The sequence below is a fragment of the Ovis aries genome, chromosome 16 (assembly GCF_016772045.2).
Source record: "Ovis aries strain OAR_USU_Benz2616 breed Rambouillet chromosome 16, ARS-UI_Ramb_v3.0, whole genome shotgun sequence".
Classification (NCBI taxonomy): Eukaryota; Metazoa; Chordata; class Mammalia; order Artiodactyla; family Bovidae; genus Ovis; species Ovis aries.
In genome coordinates this window covers 33854761-33870398 of record NC_056069.1, presented here as the reverse complement: position 1 = coordinate 33870398, position 15638 = coordinate 33854761, and the positions used below count along the sequence as shown (strand labels likewise).

The 15638-nt window shown below is 41.1% G+C and overlaps 1 protein-coding gene across 6 annotated transcripts in view; it reads right to left on the bottom strand.

The window, feature by feature from the left end:
* Positions 1-11979, bottom strand: part of PRKAA1 (protein kinase AMP-activated catalytic subunit alpha 1) — a 28224-nt gene extending 16245 nt beyond the window's left edge. For 2 of the 6 annotated variants that reach the window (XM_042233831.2, XM_004017019.5), the window contains exons 1-2: positions 11850-11979; positions 1196-1337 (exon numbers count right to left, since the gene is read on the bottom strand). In XM_042233831.2, the coding sequence (XP_042089765.1) occupies positions 1196-1337; positions 11850-11976 (269 nt within the window). In that variant the 5' untranslated portion in view covers positions 11977-11979. The other 4 variants (XM_060400465.1, XM_042233830.2, XM_060400466.1 and 1 more) reach the window with 3 other exon arrangements.
* Positions 11980-15638: the final 3659 nt, after the last annotated feature.

Here is a 15638-nt window from a genome sequence, read left to right as displayed (position 1 = left end):
AACTGGTACCAGAGGGCACAGAACCTTACAAAGCCATGATGAGGCTGTGGCTTTCATTCTCTGGCAGAGAGACAGCTAATGAAGGTTTTAAGCAAAACAGTCATGTGGCCTGGCCGATTAGAAGGGTAATAATTTTGACTGATGGCAGCAATGTGAAGAACTGACTGCGTACTAGGGTAGAAGCAGGTGGCTACTGCAGTAGTCCATGACAGAAATGAAGGGGGCCCACACCGGGGTGAGGACAATGACGGAACTGGAATCATATCCTAGATATACTTTTGCAGGAAGAGATGGAGTGGAGGTTGGGAAGTGAGAGAAACAGTAAAGTTAAGGATAGTTCCTAAGTTTCTGCCCTGAGGAACCAGATTATCACCTGAGATGGTAAAAACTGTGGAAGACCAGGTGTGGGAGGGTGATAAAGAGTTCAGGTTTACCCATACCAAGTTTCACGTGCCTCGTGGACACCCAAATGGAGAAGTAAAATAGGTAGCGGGCATAGGAGTCTGAAATCCAGGGAACAGGTTTCAAAGCAGGAGATGTATACTTAAGGGCTGTCGGCACAAAGATGGTATTTAAAACCATGGCACTTCAACAAATTAGAAGAGGTGAGAGTGAAACAAATTCTGAGTCAGCCAGTTCAATACAAAGCCTAAACGGTTTTAATTTATAGTCTGCATAATAAAGCCGCGCAGTAAATAAGTTCTCTGTAGACCCTACAACCGGCAACTGTAAAACAACAGTAAGTACTACTGCCTTTTGAAATCTGGATTTCTAAAATTCTATTTATTATTTGTTTTATCAGATAGAACCAGTGTAGGGGAGTGAGGGACACTTTCTACTGTGTTGTCTCGAGTGAGGCTAAGTGACATCACGTGGAAATTTGGAGGTCAGGAGTTTTTGTTTTGTGAATCACTGTTGGTTCTATAGCAGTAGGGGGGCACTGAAAGTTATCCATCAAAAGGGCATCAGCTCAGAAAATAAGAAATATAACAGCTGATAAACACAAGGGCAGAATGTGGACTCAGGCTTAAGTGACCATGAATGGGGTTAGATAAATACATGAACAGGAAGAACTTCTAACACTCTCAGGAATAAACTGAAGAAATGTCACTCAGCTTTCTCACTTGTCGGATTAAGTGGTTAACAAAAATGATGAAAAAATGATATGACTATATTTAATATAATCAGATCTTACAGTTTAATTATATGAGGATGCCTGAAAAGCTTGAGGTTCTGAATTTCTCTTCGGATTTTTCCTACTACATCAAGGCTTCGAATCTTCTGCCGATTCAGTATCTTCACAGCAACTTTATGCCCAGTCAATTCATGTTTGCCAACTGCAGGAGAAATAATTTTAATAAATTAGTGCCAGGTTTGGTTAATAACATATTTAGAACTATTCTAAGAGTAGAAATCTTAGCCTTCTCCAAAAATACTTAAGCAACTCCAAGTTCCTTCCAATTCTGCCTGATTTACCCCTGAGTGTTTAAGAGTGATTAAGTATGGGCTTCCCCTGTGGCTCAGATAGTAAAGAACCGGCCCACAATGTAGGAGACTCAGGCTCAATCCCTGGTTTGGGACGATCCCCTGGAGAAGGGAATGGCTACCCACTCCAGTATTCTTGCCTGGAGAATCCCATGGACAGAGGAGCTTGGCAGATTAGAGTCCATGGGGCTGCAAAGAGTCAGACATGACTGAGTGACTAACACTTTCACTTTCAAGTGGGAAGACACATGAGAAACTACTGGCTGTCGTTTTTTCCGGAAAGGAAAGTTGGATGGCTAAGGCAGAGACAGAAAGCAACTTCTTTACTGTTCTCTACCTTTTTATACTTTTAAATTCTCTTAATTTACTTTTCCCTTTTTAATCTGTCATACATACACATTGAGCTTTTCTCTCTCGGTGTGCAGTTCTATGGATTTTAACACGTGGAAATTGGTGTCATCACTGTTATAATCAGATACAGAACAGTTTCCTCCTTCCAAAAACCTCCCTCATGTTAGACACACTTTCTCTATAAGCCCTTGAACCTTTTAAATTTTGGTCCATGAGCATGTAGTTTCTATTTTTAAAAATAAGAAAAAAATTTAAGTGATTACTTTTCCATTTTGAATGTTATACCCACATAATCAATGGTTATAACAGAATTTAGACATTTTTTAATAGTGGCAAAGTCTTTTCTAAGGGTCTAGTGGAGAATTTATATTCCAACAAAATCAAGAAGTAAGCCAAGATGGTATTCAGTAAAGAAGGGGTCCAATATACGAGAAAAAGATGACTCCCAGTAAGTTAATGAAGCAAAGTCCGAAGCAACAGCTTTGTGGAAAGCTCTCTAGTTACTAAACTTTGACTTGAACAAGTTAAATTATTTCAACTTTGTATTCAAAGTAACAATACTACATACTCCATAGGGTGACAATTAAGTAAGGCTTGTAAAGCACTTTCCATCATGCCCAGCACAGTAACTTCTTTATGAAGAAATGATGACTATTACTATTTAAGGTTATTTATTTTCCATTGCTCCCAAATGTCTCCCCCGTTCCTAGCTAATCAGTCCTAAACTTTCTGATTAACCCTGTATAGCCAATTTTATCTCAGCTTTTTCATTTGTCCCTTTTATAGTTAGATTCAGTACAATGCCTTTGTCCAGGTCCACAATAAGTACTAAACAATAGCTTCCCTGGCGGCTCAGACATCTGCCTGCAATGCAGGAGACCGGGGTTCAGTCCCTGAGTGGGATCAGGAAGATCCCCTGGAGAAGGGAATCGCTACCCACTCTAGTATTGTTGCCTGGAGAATTCCATGGACAGAGGAACCTGGCAGGCTACAGTCCATGGGGTCACAGAGTCAGACACAATTGAGCAACTAACACTTTCGTTTATTTTTCAAATAGCTGTAATTTCTATGCACCTGGCTTCTATCCCCATAAGCTTCAATCTCACTAACTTGCTCCATCCCCCCTTCCCATCTACACCAGAGATTCCTAGCTTCCAAAGTTCAACCCATTTCCTGACTTTGGTTAATTTTCAACATGATATTGCTAGATGTATATACACATAGTAAGATTTCACTTACTACCCAAAAACTATAGGAACACTTATTGAGTCACAGAAGAGCACAGAGGTAAAAATAGGTTTATCTGACTTAATTTGAAATCAGATTTTTTAAATAATTACTATTTTTAAAAAATATAAATCTAATTGATTTATAATACATAACATAATTAAGGTATACAACTCATTAGTTAATATTCATGACATACCCACTTTATACCCAAACATACTGCCTCTAACTCTCCCAAGCCTAGAAGACTAACAATACTAGCAACAGTTTACAAGTAACTGAGGTACAGGAAGATGAAATAACCTAACCAAGATGAAATAACTTGCCCAAAGTTACATAGCTAGTGACTGACAAAACAAAAATAGGAATCCATGTCTGTCTCAAAAACTTGTCCTTTTTCCAAAAACAGTAAATGAAATGTGAATATTTTTTAAAGATAATCTTCAAAAGAATAGCGACCAGGGAAGCTATTGTTTAGTACTTATATATAATAATACTAAATAAATATCCTTTTAATAAAAGATAAATAGAAGTTGAACATGTAAGTAGAACCCTTGGTTCACAGTCTTATAATTTTGAAAAGAATAACAGATTGAACTCTCCAAACGAATAAGACTTACTCTAAAACTTCATTCATTTATTTAAGGAATAGTTATTGAGTACCTGCACCCACTATGTGCCAGGCACTTGCTACTATGACCTTTCTCCTGTATGAGAAAATAAATCCACTCTAATAGGCTTCCCAGGTGGCCAGAGGTTAATGCAGGAGACGCAAGTTCAATCCCTGGGTCGGGAAGATCCCCTGAAGTAGAAAACCGGCAACCCACTCCAGTATTCTTGCCTGGAAAATCCCTTGGACAGAGAAGCCTGACAGGATACAGTCCATGGGGTCACAAAGAATTGGACACCACTGAGCAACTAAGAGTACATGCAGTAAAAACCTGCTTCTTAGCAATTTCAATGTTTTATAACAAGATGCCAAAAAAGGCATTTTATTCATTCTATTAAATCTGTTTAAAAGTTACTCAAAAATCTACAACTGATCCTTGAACAACTCGGGTTTGAACCGCAAGAGTCCACTAATACTAGAATTTTTTCAGCATATAAACATTTAACCCCCTTATCCCCAGATGTAGAACCCGAGGGTATGGAGGGCCCACTGTACTATGTCACTTAATAAAAGGGACTTGAGCATCTGGGCCTTTTGGTATCCTCTGGGGCTCCTAGAAACAACCCCTTAAGTATTCTGAGGGGTGACTGCATCATAAAACAGAAATGAAGAGCATAAAACTAAGCACATAGGGAATTCCCCAGTGATCCAGTTGTTAGGACTCAGGGCTTTCACTGCTGGGCCCAGGTTTGATCCCTGGTCGGGGAATTAAGATCCTGCAAGCAATGCATTGCAGCCAAATAAATAAATAAAAGCGCATAAAACATAATGCAAGTGTACTGGGTTGAAGAGTGTCCCTTCTTCCCCACAAATTCATGTCTACCATCACTACAGAATGGGATCTTATTTGAAACCAGGGTTTTGGGGGGTATAGTTAGTTAAGGATCTCAGGATAAAATCATCCTAGGTTTAGGGTGGGCTCTATATCTAATGACTGGTGTCCTTATAAGAAAAAGAGAGAACACAGGCACGCACGCACAGAGGTGACTGTGTGAAGACAGGCAGAAACTGCAGTTTGCTTCTACAAGCCAAGGAACACCAGGAGTCCCCAGAGGCTGGAAGAGGAAGAAACAGATTCTCCCCTAAAGCCTCCAGAGGGGCTCTACTAAACCCTTGCTTTCGGGACTTCTGGCCTCCAGAACTCCGAAATGACTTGTTTTTTAAGTCACCCAGCTTTGTGGTACTGTTACCACAGCCCTAAGAAACTGACAGGTTTATGACATGTGCTCTGCTGTATTTAGTCACTCAGTCATGCCCAACTCTTTGCAACCCCAGGGACTGTAGCTCACCAGGCTCCTCTGTCCATGGGGATTCTCTAGGCAAGAACACTGGAGTGGGTTGCCATTTCCTCCTCTAAGGGATCTTCTCAACCCAGGGATCAAACCTGCATTCCCTCAGTCTCCTGCATTTCAGGCAGATTCTCTACCACTGAGCCACGTGGGAAGCCCTAGGTTTATGACAGTCACATCAAAATCAACAAGTTAACAAAAGTAATCTTTTTTGAAAACAGATTTTTCTGAACTGCACTACATGTGTCCAAGCATTCTTAAATGGAACACATGATGACAGGGAACCACAGGGACATCATGGAGTTACTTCTCTAGATAGCACTTCTTGCTTCCAGGCTATTACGTGCCAGATCCTAGGGTTTTCTGCTTTTTGAAGTTGTGTTTCATCCTTCACGGTCTATCAGCAGTCAATTCACAGCCTCTTCTCCAATGTTCTAATTTCAGGAATTCTAATTTCTTTTTTTTTTTTTTTTTTTAATGTTTAAGGTGGAATTTTTATTAGAGATTTGCCATAGTTTTTGTTTTATTATCTTTTTATTATTTATATTTTATTTATTTTTACTTTATTTTACTTTAAAATACTGTATTGGTTTTGCCATACATTGACATGAATCCACCACGGGTGTACATGAGTTTCCAAACAAGAACCCCCCTCCCACCTCCCACCCCATATCATCTCTCTGGATCATCCCCATGCACCAGCCCCAAGCATCCTGTATCCTGCATCAAACATAGACTGGCAATTCGTTTCTTACATGATAGTATACATGTTTCAAGAGAATTCTAATTTTCAATGGGCTAGAAAAATCATGAAACTAAAATTATTAGAATAAATTTTCTAAAGTATGCTTTACAAAACACTAGGACTGGAGACTATTCATGGGAAAAGATTTCACAATCAAGTGGTCTTGGAAAGGATGTCTCCTCTCCTTTTCAGAAACTTATTATGCATATTAACACAGTAACACTGATAGAGCCCTACTGGAAAGAAACCCATCAAGTGTTTAATCTGGTATTTCCCAGTCTTAACTGGATACAGGTTTTTTCCTCCAAGGTTTGAAAACAATGTCCCAACACTGAGAAAGAGAAGAGTGAAAAAGTTGGCTTAAAGTTCAACATTCAGAAAAGTAAGATCATGGCATCTGGTTCCATCACTACATGGCAAATAAATGGGGAAATAGTGGAAACAGTGTCAGATTTTATTTTGGGGGGGCTCCAAAATCACTGCAGATGGTGATTGCAGCCATGAAATTAAAAGATGCTTACTCCCTAGAAGGAAAGTTATGACCAACCTAGACAGCATATTAAAAAGCAGAGACATTACTTTGTCAACAAAGGTCCATCTAGTCAAGGCTATGGTTTTTCCAGTAGTCATGTATGGATGTGAGAGTTGGACTGTAAAGAAAGCTGAGCACCCAAGAACTGATGCTTTCGAACTGTGGTGTTGGAGAAGATCTTCAGAGTCCCTTGGACTGCAAGGAGATCCAACCAGTCCATTCTAAAGGAGATCAGTCCTGGGTGTTCATTGGAAGGACTGATGCTGAAGCTGAAACTCCAATACTTTGGCCACCTGATGCGAAGAGCTCACACATTGGAAAAGACCCTGATGCTGAAAAAGACTGAGGGCAGGAGGAGAAGGGGACAACAGAGGATAAGATGGTTGGATGGCATCACCGACTCAATGGACATGAGTTTGGGTAAACTCTGGGAGTTGGTGATGGACAGGGAGGCCTGGCATGCTACAGTCCATGGGGTCACAAAGAGTCGGACACAACTAAGCAACTGAACTGAACTGAACGTTGAGGACTACAAATATTTTCTTTTTAAGAGAAGGCAGTATCTCCTATTTTTTTTCCCCCTTTTCTTCCCAGCAAAATCTCGCTAATTTTCCAGCCGTCATATGATTAATATGTTATGTTTTCCTTACCTATAGGAACAATAATATTTGCCTTGACCCCAGTGCCAACATAGTTCAGTATTAGAATTTCAATAGCATAATACTTTTGAAAATATAGTTATTTTTTTATAGCTTAGGAAACACAAGATCACATTTGAGCCTCACAATAAACCTATGATGCAGGTAGTATGAGGCTCTGAGAGATTAACTCACTGAAGTAAAGTTATTAAGTGATCAAGACAGAACAGGTCTTCTAGTTAGAAGAATTCCAAGTCTGGGACCTATCCACTGTACACTACCATCAGTGTGCACTGTGAAGGGAAAGAAGCCTTGACAACAATATCAAAATCTGAACTGTTTCCTCAAAACTAGGCTAAAGATTCTCCAGTGACTAAACTCAGTTGCAGCCAAATTAACTGCTGCTCCATAAGTCAATCAGTGCAGTACATGGACTTTGTCAAGGATATGCACTACTGAAATATTTCTCCCTTGGTCCAAAGCTCAAAACTTTACTCTTCAGACGTCACTGTTTTACAGTAATACCAAGCTGTGGCTTTTGGGTGAAATGGAAGGTAGGTATTTCTGCCATGGAAGACCTGAGTCACTCATAGCAAAGGTTACCACAATTCACAATATCTCCCTCACAACAACAGCAACAGATGAGTCAACTAAACATTAGCTAACAACCTGTTACTGTTTTCTAAAAGGAACTCTGTCTAACTGTAGAACTCTGTAACACATGCTCTTCTAATCAGATATATAATCCTGAAGTAAAGTAAGATCATACTTTGAAAGAGAGAATTTTAAACACTGATAAAGAGTTGCCACAAAGATAGAAATGTTTACTAAAGATATTCTAATCACCCAACCATTTCATTTTCACTCTAAAATTGAAAAAACAAAACAAAAACAAACCAAAAAAAAAACCTCACTGCTAAAAGTATCAGGGAAATAACTGAATTCTGGTTGGAGAGGGATGAATTTTAAAAGCTATAGGTGGAAATTTGAGAAAGGTACCTTTTCTTATCAAAACATTTCGGGTGTCCCAAAAGGCAAAGCAAATACCCATGTTCCACCCAACAGCCACTTAAGCAATAAAACCTTACAGATGCAACTGAAGCCCAGTCTGACTCCTCCCAGATTCCTTCCTCCTTTCCTTCTCCCTAGAGGTTACCACTATCTTGAATGTGGTTTGTCTTTCCCACATATATGTTGAATCCATAAATGATATAGTAACAATTTTCCATATGTTTATTTTCACAAACTTAATTTTATATATTCTTTTGAATTCATAATGAATTCATGCAGATTCAAAAACATAAAAAGATATACCGTGACATGTCCTCCTACAACCTAGTTCCCCTCCTCTGAACATGTGTAATTTCAGTTTCTACTGTAACACAGTTTCATGTGTATCTTTAAAGAAACACTGTATACAGATGCACAGTTACACTTAGATACTTTAATCTGCCCCTGCTTTTTATACACAAATGGTAGGTATGCTATACACTTTGTTGATTATCTTTTATTTTTTTCCTCTCTTAAAAATACACCTTGGAAATTGTACCCTATATCATATAAAGTCTTGCTTTTTTTTTTTTCTCAATGTTTGCAAGGTACATACCACTGTATGGGTAAACCATAATTTAACTATTGTCCTACTAGCAAGGTTACTACTTCCAATCTTTTGTATTGACAAACAATATGGCAATGAATAACTCATTATTCCATATACCTACAGGATAAATTCCTAGAAGCTGAATTGCCAGTTTAGTTTTATAAATACTGTCATATAGAGGTGGTACCAATTTGTACTCCAGTCAGCAATGTATGAGTCTTTTTTCATGTTTTAAAATTTCATATGAATAACAACTTCTTCTGTTTTTGTGGCCTAAACTTATATACCTGAGATTCACCCATGCTGGTATATATAGCTCTAATTCATATCTAGACTTTTTTACTTAAAAGTTTTTAAATAACTTATGTGATTCAAAGAGAAGTCACCTATTTACCTAAACTTTCAGTTTCATGTATAAAATACTCATCAACTTAATAAACAGATTATATGTATAAAAACTCATTTGGCAAAGATTACCCACCCTACTGAAGAAGTATCTTCTCTTAGAAAATGAGCAAAAACTTCCATTTATATTTACTGCAATAATAACTCTATTCATCCATGCTTTTATAAATGTTCTTGCTGAGAGGAGAGGGGAGTAGACCCACAAGGGAGTGGAGACCAACCCCTTGACAATCAAGGGGGTGGAAAAAAGGTATCTTGGAAACAATAATTCAAGCACAATTCCAAACTAACCCTAGTTGTCTAAAGTTTCCCCTCAAAATGTTCCCATTAAATTACCAAAGGATTTTTTAAACCTTAACAAGAAACAAAATAATGCCTATGAATCTGCAGTCCTCCCCATCCCCTCAATAAGTTTCCTATAAGATAGAAATATCATATTGGGAATGATATCACATCTTCTATTAGACTTTCTTTCTATGTTAAATTTACCAGTGTGTATGACTAAAAAGCTCTATCTCCTCCAAATTGCCTCCTTTGAAATATGTGGCTAATCATATAATTTTAAGAATTCCGGTCAAATTCTTGGCTTCCGTAAGTTAACATGTCACCACTATAGTGGCTATTTCTGCATGCCCACCAAGAATCTAGGTCCCCCTTTCTCTCTTCCAAAAAAAAACCCGTTTCTGTGTAGGTGTCTACCCTGTCTCCCCATACTATTCAAGTACTTCAGAAGATGCCCTCCCACCCATACATCCGAGAGGGGGCGCTCTTCCTTCAAGGGTAATGCCATCTGCCCTATAGGAACACAAGCCTAAGCCAATTAGCACATAATAAACCTGGCCAGACTGACGGACTGAGCCAGTAAGACTCTTGCGGGCGCTGCTGGGGCTTCCTCGCCCTGGACACAGAACCAGAAAAGACGTTCTTGGCTGGGCTGTGTTGAATTTTCTGTTACTTGGGGGCAGGAAGCATTTCAACTGTTTAACAGCTTTAAAAAGGCTGTGATTGAAGACTTTGACCACCATCAGTTAATGTATTTATGAACAAAGGAACCCGATCCATGAAACCTATGATCCTCTGACTAACACTGGCCTTTCTATATTTGGAGAGATGGTTGACTCTGACAGCCTGTGTTATTTCAAGAGAGGCAGGTGTGGAGGAGTGAAGGTTAAGGAATAGCAGTCACTGGAGGGATTCATGTCACTGCCACATCACAGATCAAACCCAGGAAATGAGGAATATCCTCCGGCTTTCCTATCTACCATCTACCTTGCCAAAAGCCACCTAGCACGTAAGAACGTGAGACCTGACTCTACTCAGGTCTGAATTAGGAGAACAAGGAGAACAAGCAGAACTCTGGGTGGAGTGAAGGCAACAAAGCTGTCATTACTATTTGGGGGCAATAGTGAATATTTCAGTATTTATAAACTGAAAGCAGTCTGTAATGGCTAACAAGTAAAGAAACAACATCGTCAAAAATAAGCAACTTCAAAAGCACAGAAACATCTTACTGGCCCCCAAAACAAACCCACGCTAATAGCTGTAATTACCCTATTCTGGCATTTGCTTCTTACTTTCTTACATTGTTGGCCTTGCTGATTTTCTTAAGAAGGTTTAGGCAGTTGCTTCCCTGTGGGCTATACAGCAATTTTCCAGTTCTATGACTCAGAAAGAGCAAGAGAAGGAAGGGCTCTCCTCTTCCATCCCTAGATAAAATCAGAAAATGTTTATTTAGCTCTGATAGAGCAAGGCTCGGTTAGTTAATTCACTGTACAGACTTTCACAAACTATTTTCTCTTTCAAATATTTACCAAGAGCTTATTATACGCAAGTCACAGGCTATTCTTTATTCAAAGCCAATGCATAATAATTTTTATCAGTTCCATACTTCCTTCCTCTACATTCCTAATAGCAGAATCAACTATTTCAAAGAAAAAAATATGCCTCACAAAATTTGCAATTAAACGCTTTGTGCCAGAATTGGTGACTTGAAGAGCAAGTTTATTTCCAGAATACTGTACTGAAACACAAGAAACAGCGATTCCACTTTTCTTCAAAAAAGAAAAAAAAATTCAAATGATGAACATTAAACTATTCATTAAAATATAAATATCTTGTGAAAACAAACGGAAGCAAATTGCATCAATGAATAAACACTATCCGGAGGAAAAATCTGCCTACTGGGTTTGGTAATTAAGAAACACTGAGGACACCGGGTGTGCATTCAGACCATAAACCATAGATCGCAAATACATATAGGACCAATTTATAATCATTAACCGCTCCGAAAAAAAAACCAGTGATCCTTTCCAACGAGACGGCCTTTTTTTTTTTTTTCCCCAATAAATTTTGTAAACTACCTCCAAAGCAACCTTACTTCGGGGGGTACACATTTCACACCTGTCAGCCAGCTAGGGCAGCCAACAGTCTCCTAAAGAGGACGGAAAAACGGACAGTGCCGAGGACGGCCAGGGAAGCGATGGGCTGGCCCCTGATCCGAGGGACCACAGCCGGGTCGAATAGGAGGCCGCCTCTCCTGGGTTCCCGGCCGAGACCCCAGCGCCCGCATCCAGCAAAGGGAGCACTCAGCGCTGCCCGCCGACGGTCGGGCCTGGGAAAGTTAGCACCTCCGCATCCCCGCCCCTCTCACGTACAAGCCCCTCCAGCCGCCGCACCGTCGCCATGGCGACCAGTCCCCACCTCACCCCCACCCGCCGTGGGCAGGGGGCGGGGGGCTGCGCCGCAGTCCCGCGGCGGCCTCGGGTTCTGCTCGCGCCAGAGCAGGACAGGGGCTGCGGAGCCCGGGAGACCAGGAACGCAAGGGGCGGGGGAGGATGAAGAGGTGCGAAAGGCGGAAATCTCCTGGATCCTGGGCGGGGGGCCGAGCCTTGCCCCGGGGGTCCTCACCCTTCACTTTGCCGAAGGTCCCGACCCCCAGCGTATCCCCTAGGATGTAGTGACCGATCTTCACCCGCCCGTCGTGTTTCTGCTTCTCGGCTGTCGCCATCTTTCTCCAGGAACTGAGTCTGCGCATGGCGCCGCGGGAGGGGGCGGAGGGGGCGGGCAGGGCCGCGCCGGGGGCGGGCGGGGAGGGGGTGGGGACGCGGGCGGGGAGCCGCGCCGCCGAGCCGCCGCCCTGCACCGCCCGCCGGGTCCCAGCCGCCGGCCGTCGGGCGCAGACGCTCCCCCTGGCGGGACTGGCGGGGGTCGCTGGGAGGGCCACCGGTACCCCTCTCCTCGCTCTGCCTCCGCGTGGCCAGGGGCGCCCGCCCACCTGCGCGCGGGAGGGAGTTTCCTGGATTGCTGAGGAGGGCCGGAGCCCCTCGGCTCCTTTCCTCTGGCGAAGTCTACGCACACAGTAGGCTCCCCTAGTTATTACTCCGGCCTCGTGGGGACCGCTCTCCCGACTCCAAGAGGGAAGATGGGCTTGCTTGGGTAAGGCAGATAATGTGGCTTGTTACTAGTACAGCGTGAATTTAAATATGGCTAGAGACACCACCTTGCCAGTATTTTCTAACCTTTTCATTTTTCCGCTTCGGATCGGAATCTAGCTAGACGCCATTGGGAGTTGTCACTTGTATCTTTGACGAAGTTTCCTTTTTCTCCACGCCCCCCCCCCCCCCACACACACACACACATACACGCGCGCTGCCCTTTTCTGAGCCAGAAAGCTGCTATAGAGCACCTCGACAGCTCCTATAGCGCTGTCGGTCTTTCCTCCTGCTGAATACCCTCCTGAAACATCCCCACAAGCTCCGTTGCGAGGAGCGGGTTGGGGTGGGTGAATGGGTGTGTGTTCGGGAAGCAGGACATTATCCAGACATTGGATGTACAGGAGTTAGTATTTTTAGATAGTCAGTAAAATGTAGACTTTGAACTGAAAACAAGGCTTACAGTTGCATCAACCAAATCAATCGACAAATATTTATTGTACTTTCAGTGAGTAAAAGTCTATACAAATGGGTTCATGGCATATCACAGGGGGAGTAGAGAAAGTATGCTTATTTGCAGTAGGATTTTAAGGGTGTTACCCAATTATATTCCTGCATCATGGGCAAAATTAAATGGGCAAACAAACCAATTTATGTGATCTCAGTTTTGCAGTGTCATAGCATTTGGACAGGTATCAATGGGCAAAGAGTTGGCCTCTTCATGAAAATCATGTAAAAAAAATAATAAAAGTTATTTTTCCTTCCCAATAAAAGTTACTCAACTGTTCTGGTTTTTATATATTTGATGAAATCAAGGTAATGTGCATTAAGCAAAGCTTTGTTCCAAGCAAGGTACTGCAGAGGAGGCAAAAAAGCCTTTGAGCTTAGAATTACATCACATAATCAGAAGACATTAACAACTAATCTTGGATAAATCAGTTCCTACTGTAGTATTGACTGCAGTATAGTTTGAAGAGCCAAAAAGTTAAGAAATCTTTCATTACTGACATACTGGGAGGGAAGCATAGGTTATTGTTGTAATGTTTCCTCTCTCCTTTCTTCACCTTTATCTGTTTGAATTTTGAGTTTCTGCAGCTCTGGCTTTTGTGGTCTCTACAAAACAGAAATAGCACTCTGGATTCTCTTAGAAAAAAACTAAAACAAAAAAGCCCCTTTAACCCACCCCCAATAAATTACTTTAAATTTGAGTCTTGTCTAGAAGTTAGCCCAGCAAGGTTCTGTGATTTCTTTTAATCTGAAAGGAAAAAAAATTGCAAGGTACCTCAGCCCTGTACCAGGCCAGTTAAGCCACAGAGCATCATCCAGCAAGGGAGCAGTCTGAAGCTGCATTTTGCAAACCTGTTACTACTGTCTTCACAAAACTATCAGTTCAGCTTTTAGCAGAAACAGTTCATTTCTGCTAAATGAACTGTTATTTTAGATTATGATTCTATTTAATACATATTCATTAAATGCCATTAATCACTTAAAGGTATTGTTAGGTAAATAAAACTTATAATCATAGATCAAAGAATTGAATAGGAACTTAGAACTCATCCACTCTCCCACAGTCTTTTTAAGCAGCTTTTCTTGATGGCTTTTTCCCCCCTTATCTGAGTTAAAAACCAAATTATGTCAGCAGTTTCTAAGAAAGCAAATAATAAACTTCCTTTATTCCCTTGGTTTTTCTGTTTCCTTCAGTCCTTTTTAAAAGTTTTTGTCACATTTCCTTCCACCTAGACACTAGGTAGACACAAAATGAAAAGTCATGGTCCCTACTCTGGACTCTATCCTCCCAACCTCACAATAAATAATATTCACAAGCTCATCTTTCTTCCAGGGTGGAAGTAAAGATAAGGTAAACTGGGACTTATGCCCAGCTTCCAGACCCATCAATTGTACCCCTATCTCAACAAAGTATATTTTAATATAAGTGGGCAGGAGTGACTTTGTAGAAGAAACCTAGAATCCAGCCTAGTTTAAGAGGAGGGGGGAAGTAAATTGTTTTCAAACTTCAGTTCATCCACTTCTATTAATGCAAATAAGTTACAGTAGATTTCAGCAATGATGAAGACAATCTGTGGTGAACAACTGTGGTGGAGAATCTTGGGTCTCATGGGAAAACTCACTAGTTGTCAGATGTTTCCTCTTTAGTCCTTCAGATTCTAAGGGAGCTGTGTATCGTCCTAGTCTTTTCTTCTTAAGGCCATTACAGTGTTCAGTTCAGTTCATTCATTCAATCGTATCTGACCCTTTGCCACCCCATTGACTGCAGCATGCCAGGCTTCCCTGTCCATCACCAAGTCCTGGAGCCTGCTCAAACTCATGTCTATCACGTTGGTGATGCCATCCAACCATCTCATCCTCTGTCATTCCCTTCTCCTCCCACCTTCAATCTTTACCAGCATCAGGGTCTTTTCAAATGAGTTGGTTCTTAACATAAGGTGGCCAAAGTATTGGAGTTTCAGCTTCAGCATCTGTCCTTCCAATGAATATTCAGGACTCATTTCCTTTAGGATGGATCTCCTTGCAGTCCAGGGGACTCTCAAGAGTCTTCTCCAACTCCACAGTTCAAAAGCATTAATTCTTCAGCGCTCAGCTTTATAGTCCAACTCACATCCATACATGACCACTGGAAAAACCATAGCTTTGACTAGACAGACCTTTGTTGGCAAACTGATGTCTCTGCTTTTTAATATGCTATCTAGGTTTGTCATAGCTTTTCTTCCAAGGAGCAAGCATCTTTTAATTTCATGACTACAGTCACCATCTGCAGTGATTTTGGAGCCCCCCAAAATAAAGTCTGTCACTGTTTTCCATTGTTTACCCATCTATTTGCCATGAAGTGATAGGACCAAATGCTATGATCTTAGTTTTCTGAATGTTGAGTTTTAAGCCAACTTTTCCATTCTCCTCTTTCACTTTCATCAAGAGGCTCTTTTTCGCTTTCTGCCATAAGGGTGGTGTCATCTGCATATCTGAGGTTATTGATATTTCTCGCGGCAATCTTGATTCCAGCTTGTGCTTCATTCAGCCTGGCATTTAGCATGATGTAATCTGCATATAAGTTAAATCAACAGGGTGACAATCTACAGCCTTGATGTACTCCTTTCCTGATTTGGAACCAGTCTGTTGTTCCATGTCCAGTTCTAACTGTTGCTTCTTGACCTACATACAGATTATTATAGGAGGCAGGTATAATGGTCTGATATTCCCATCTCTAAGAATTTTCCACAATTTGTTGTGATCCATGCAAAAGCTTTGG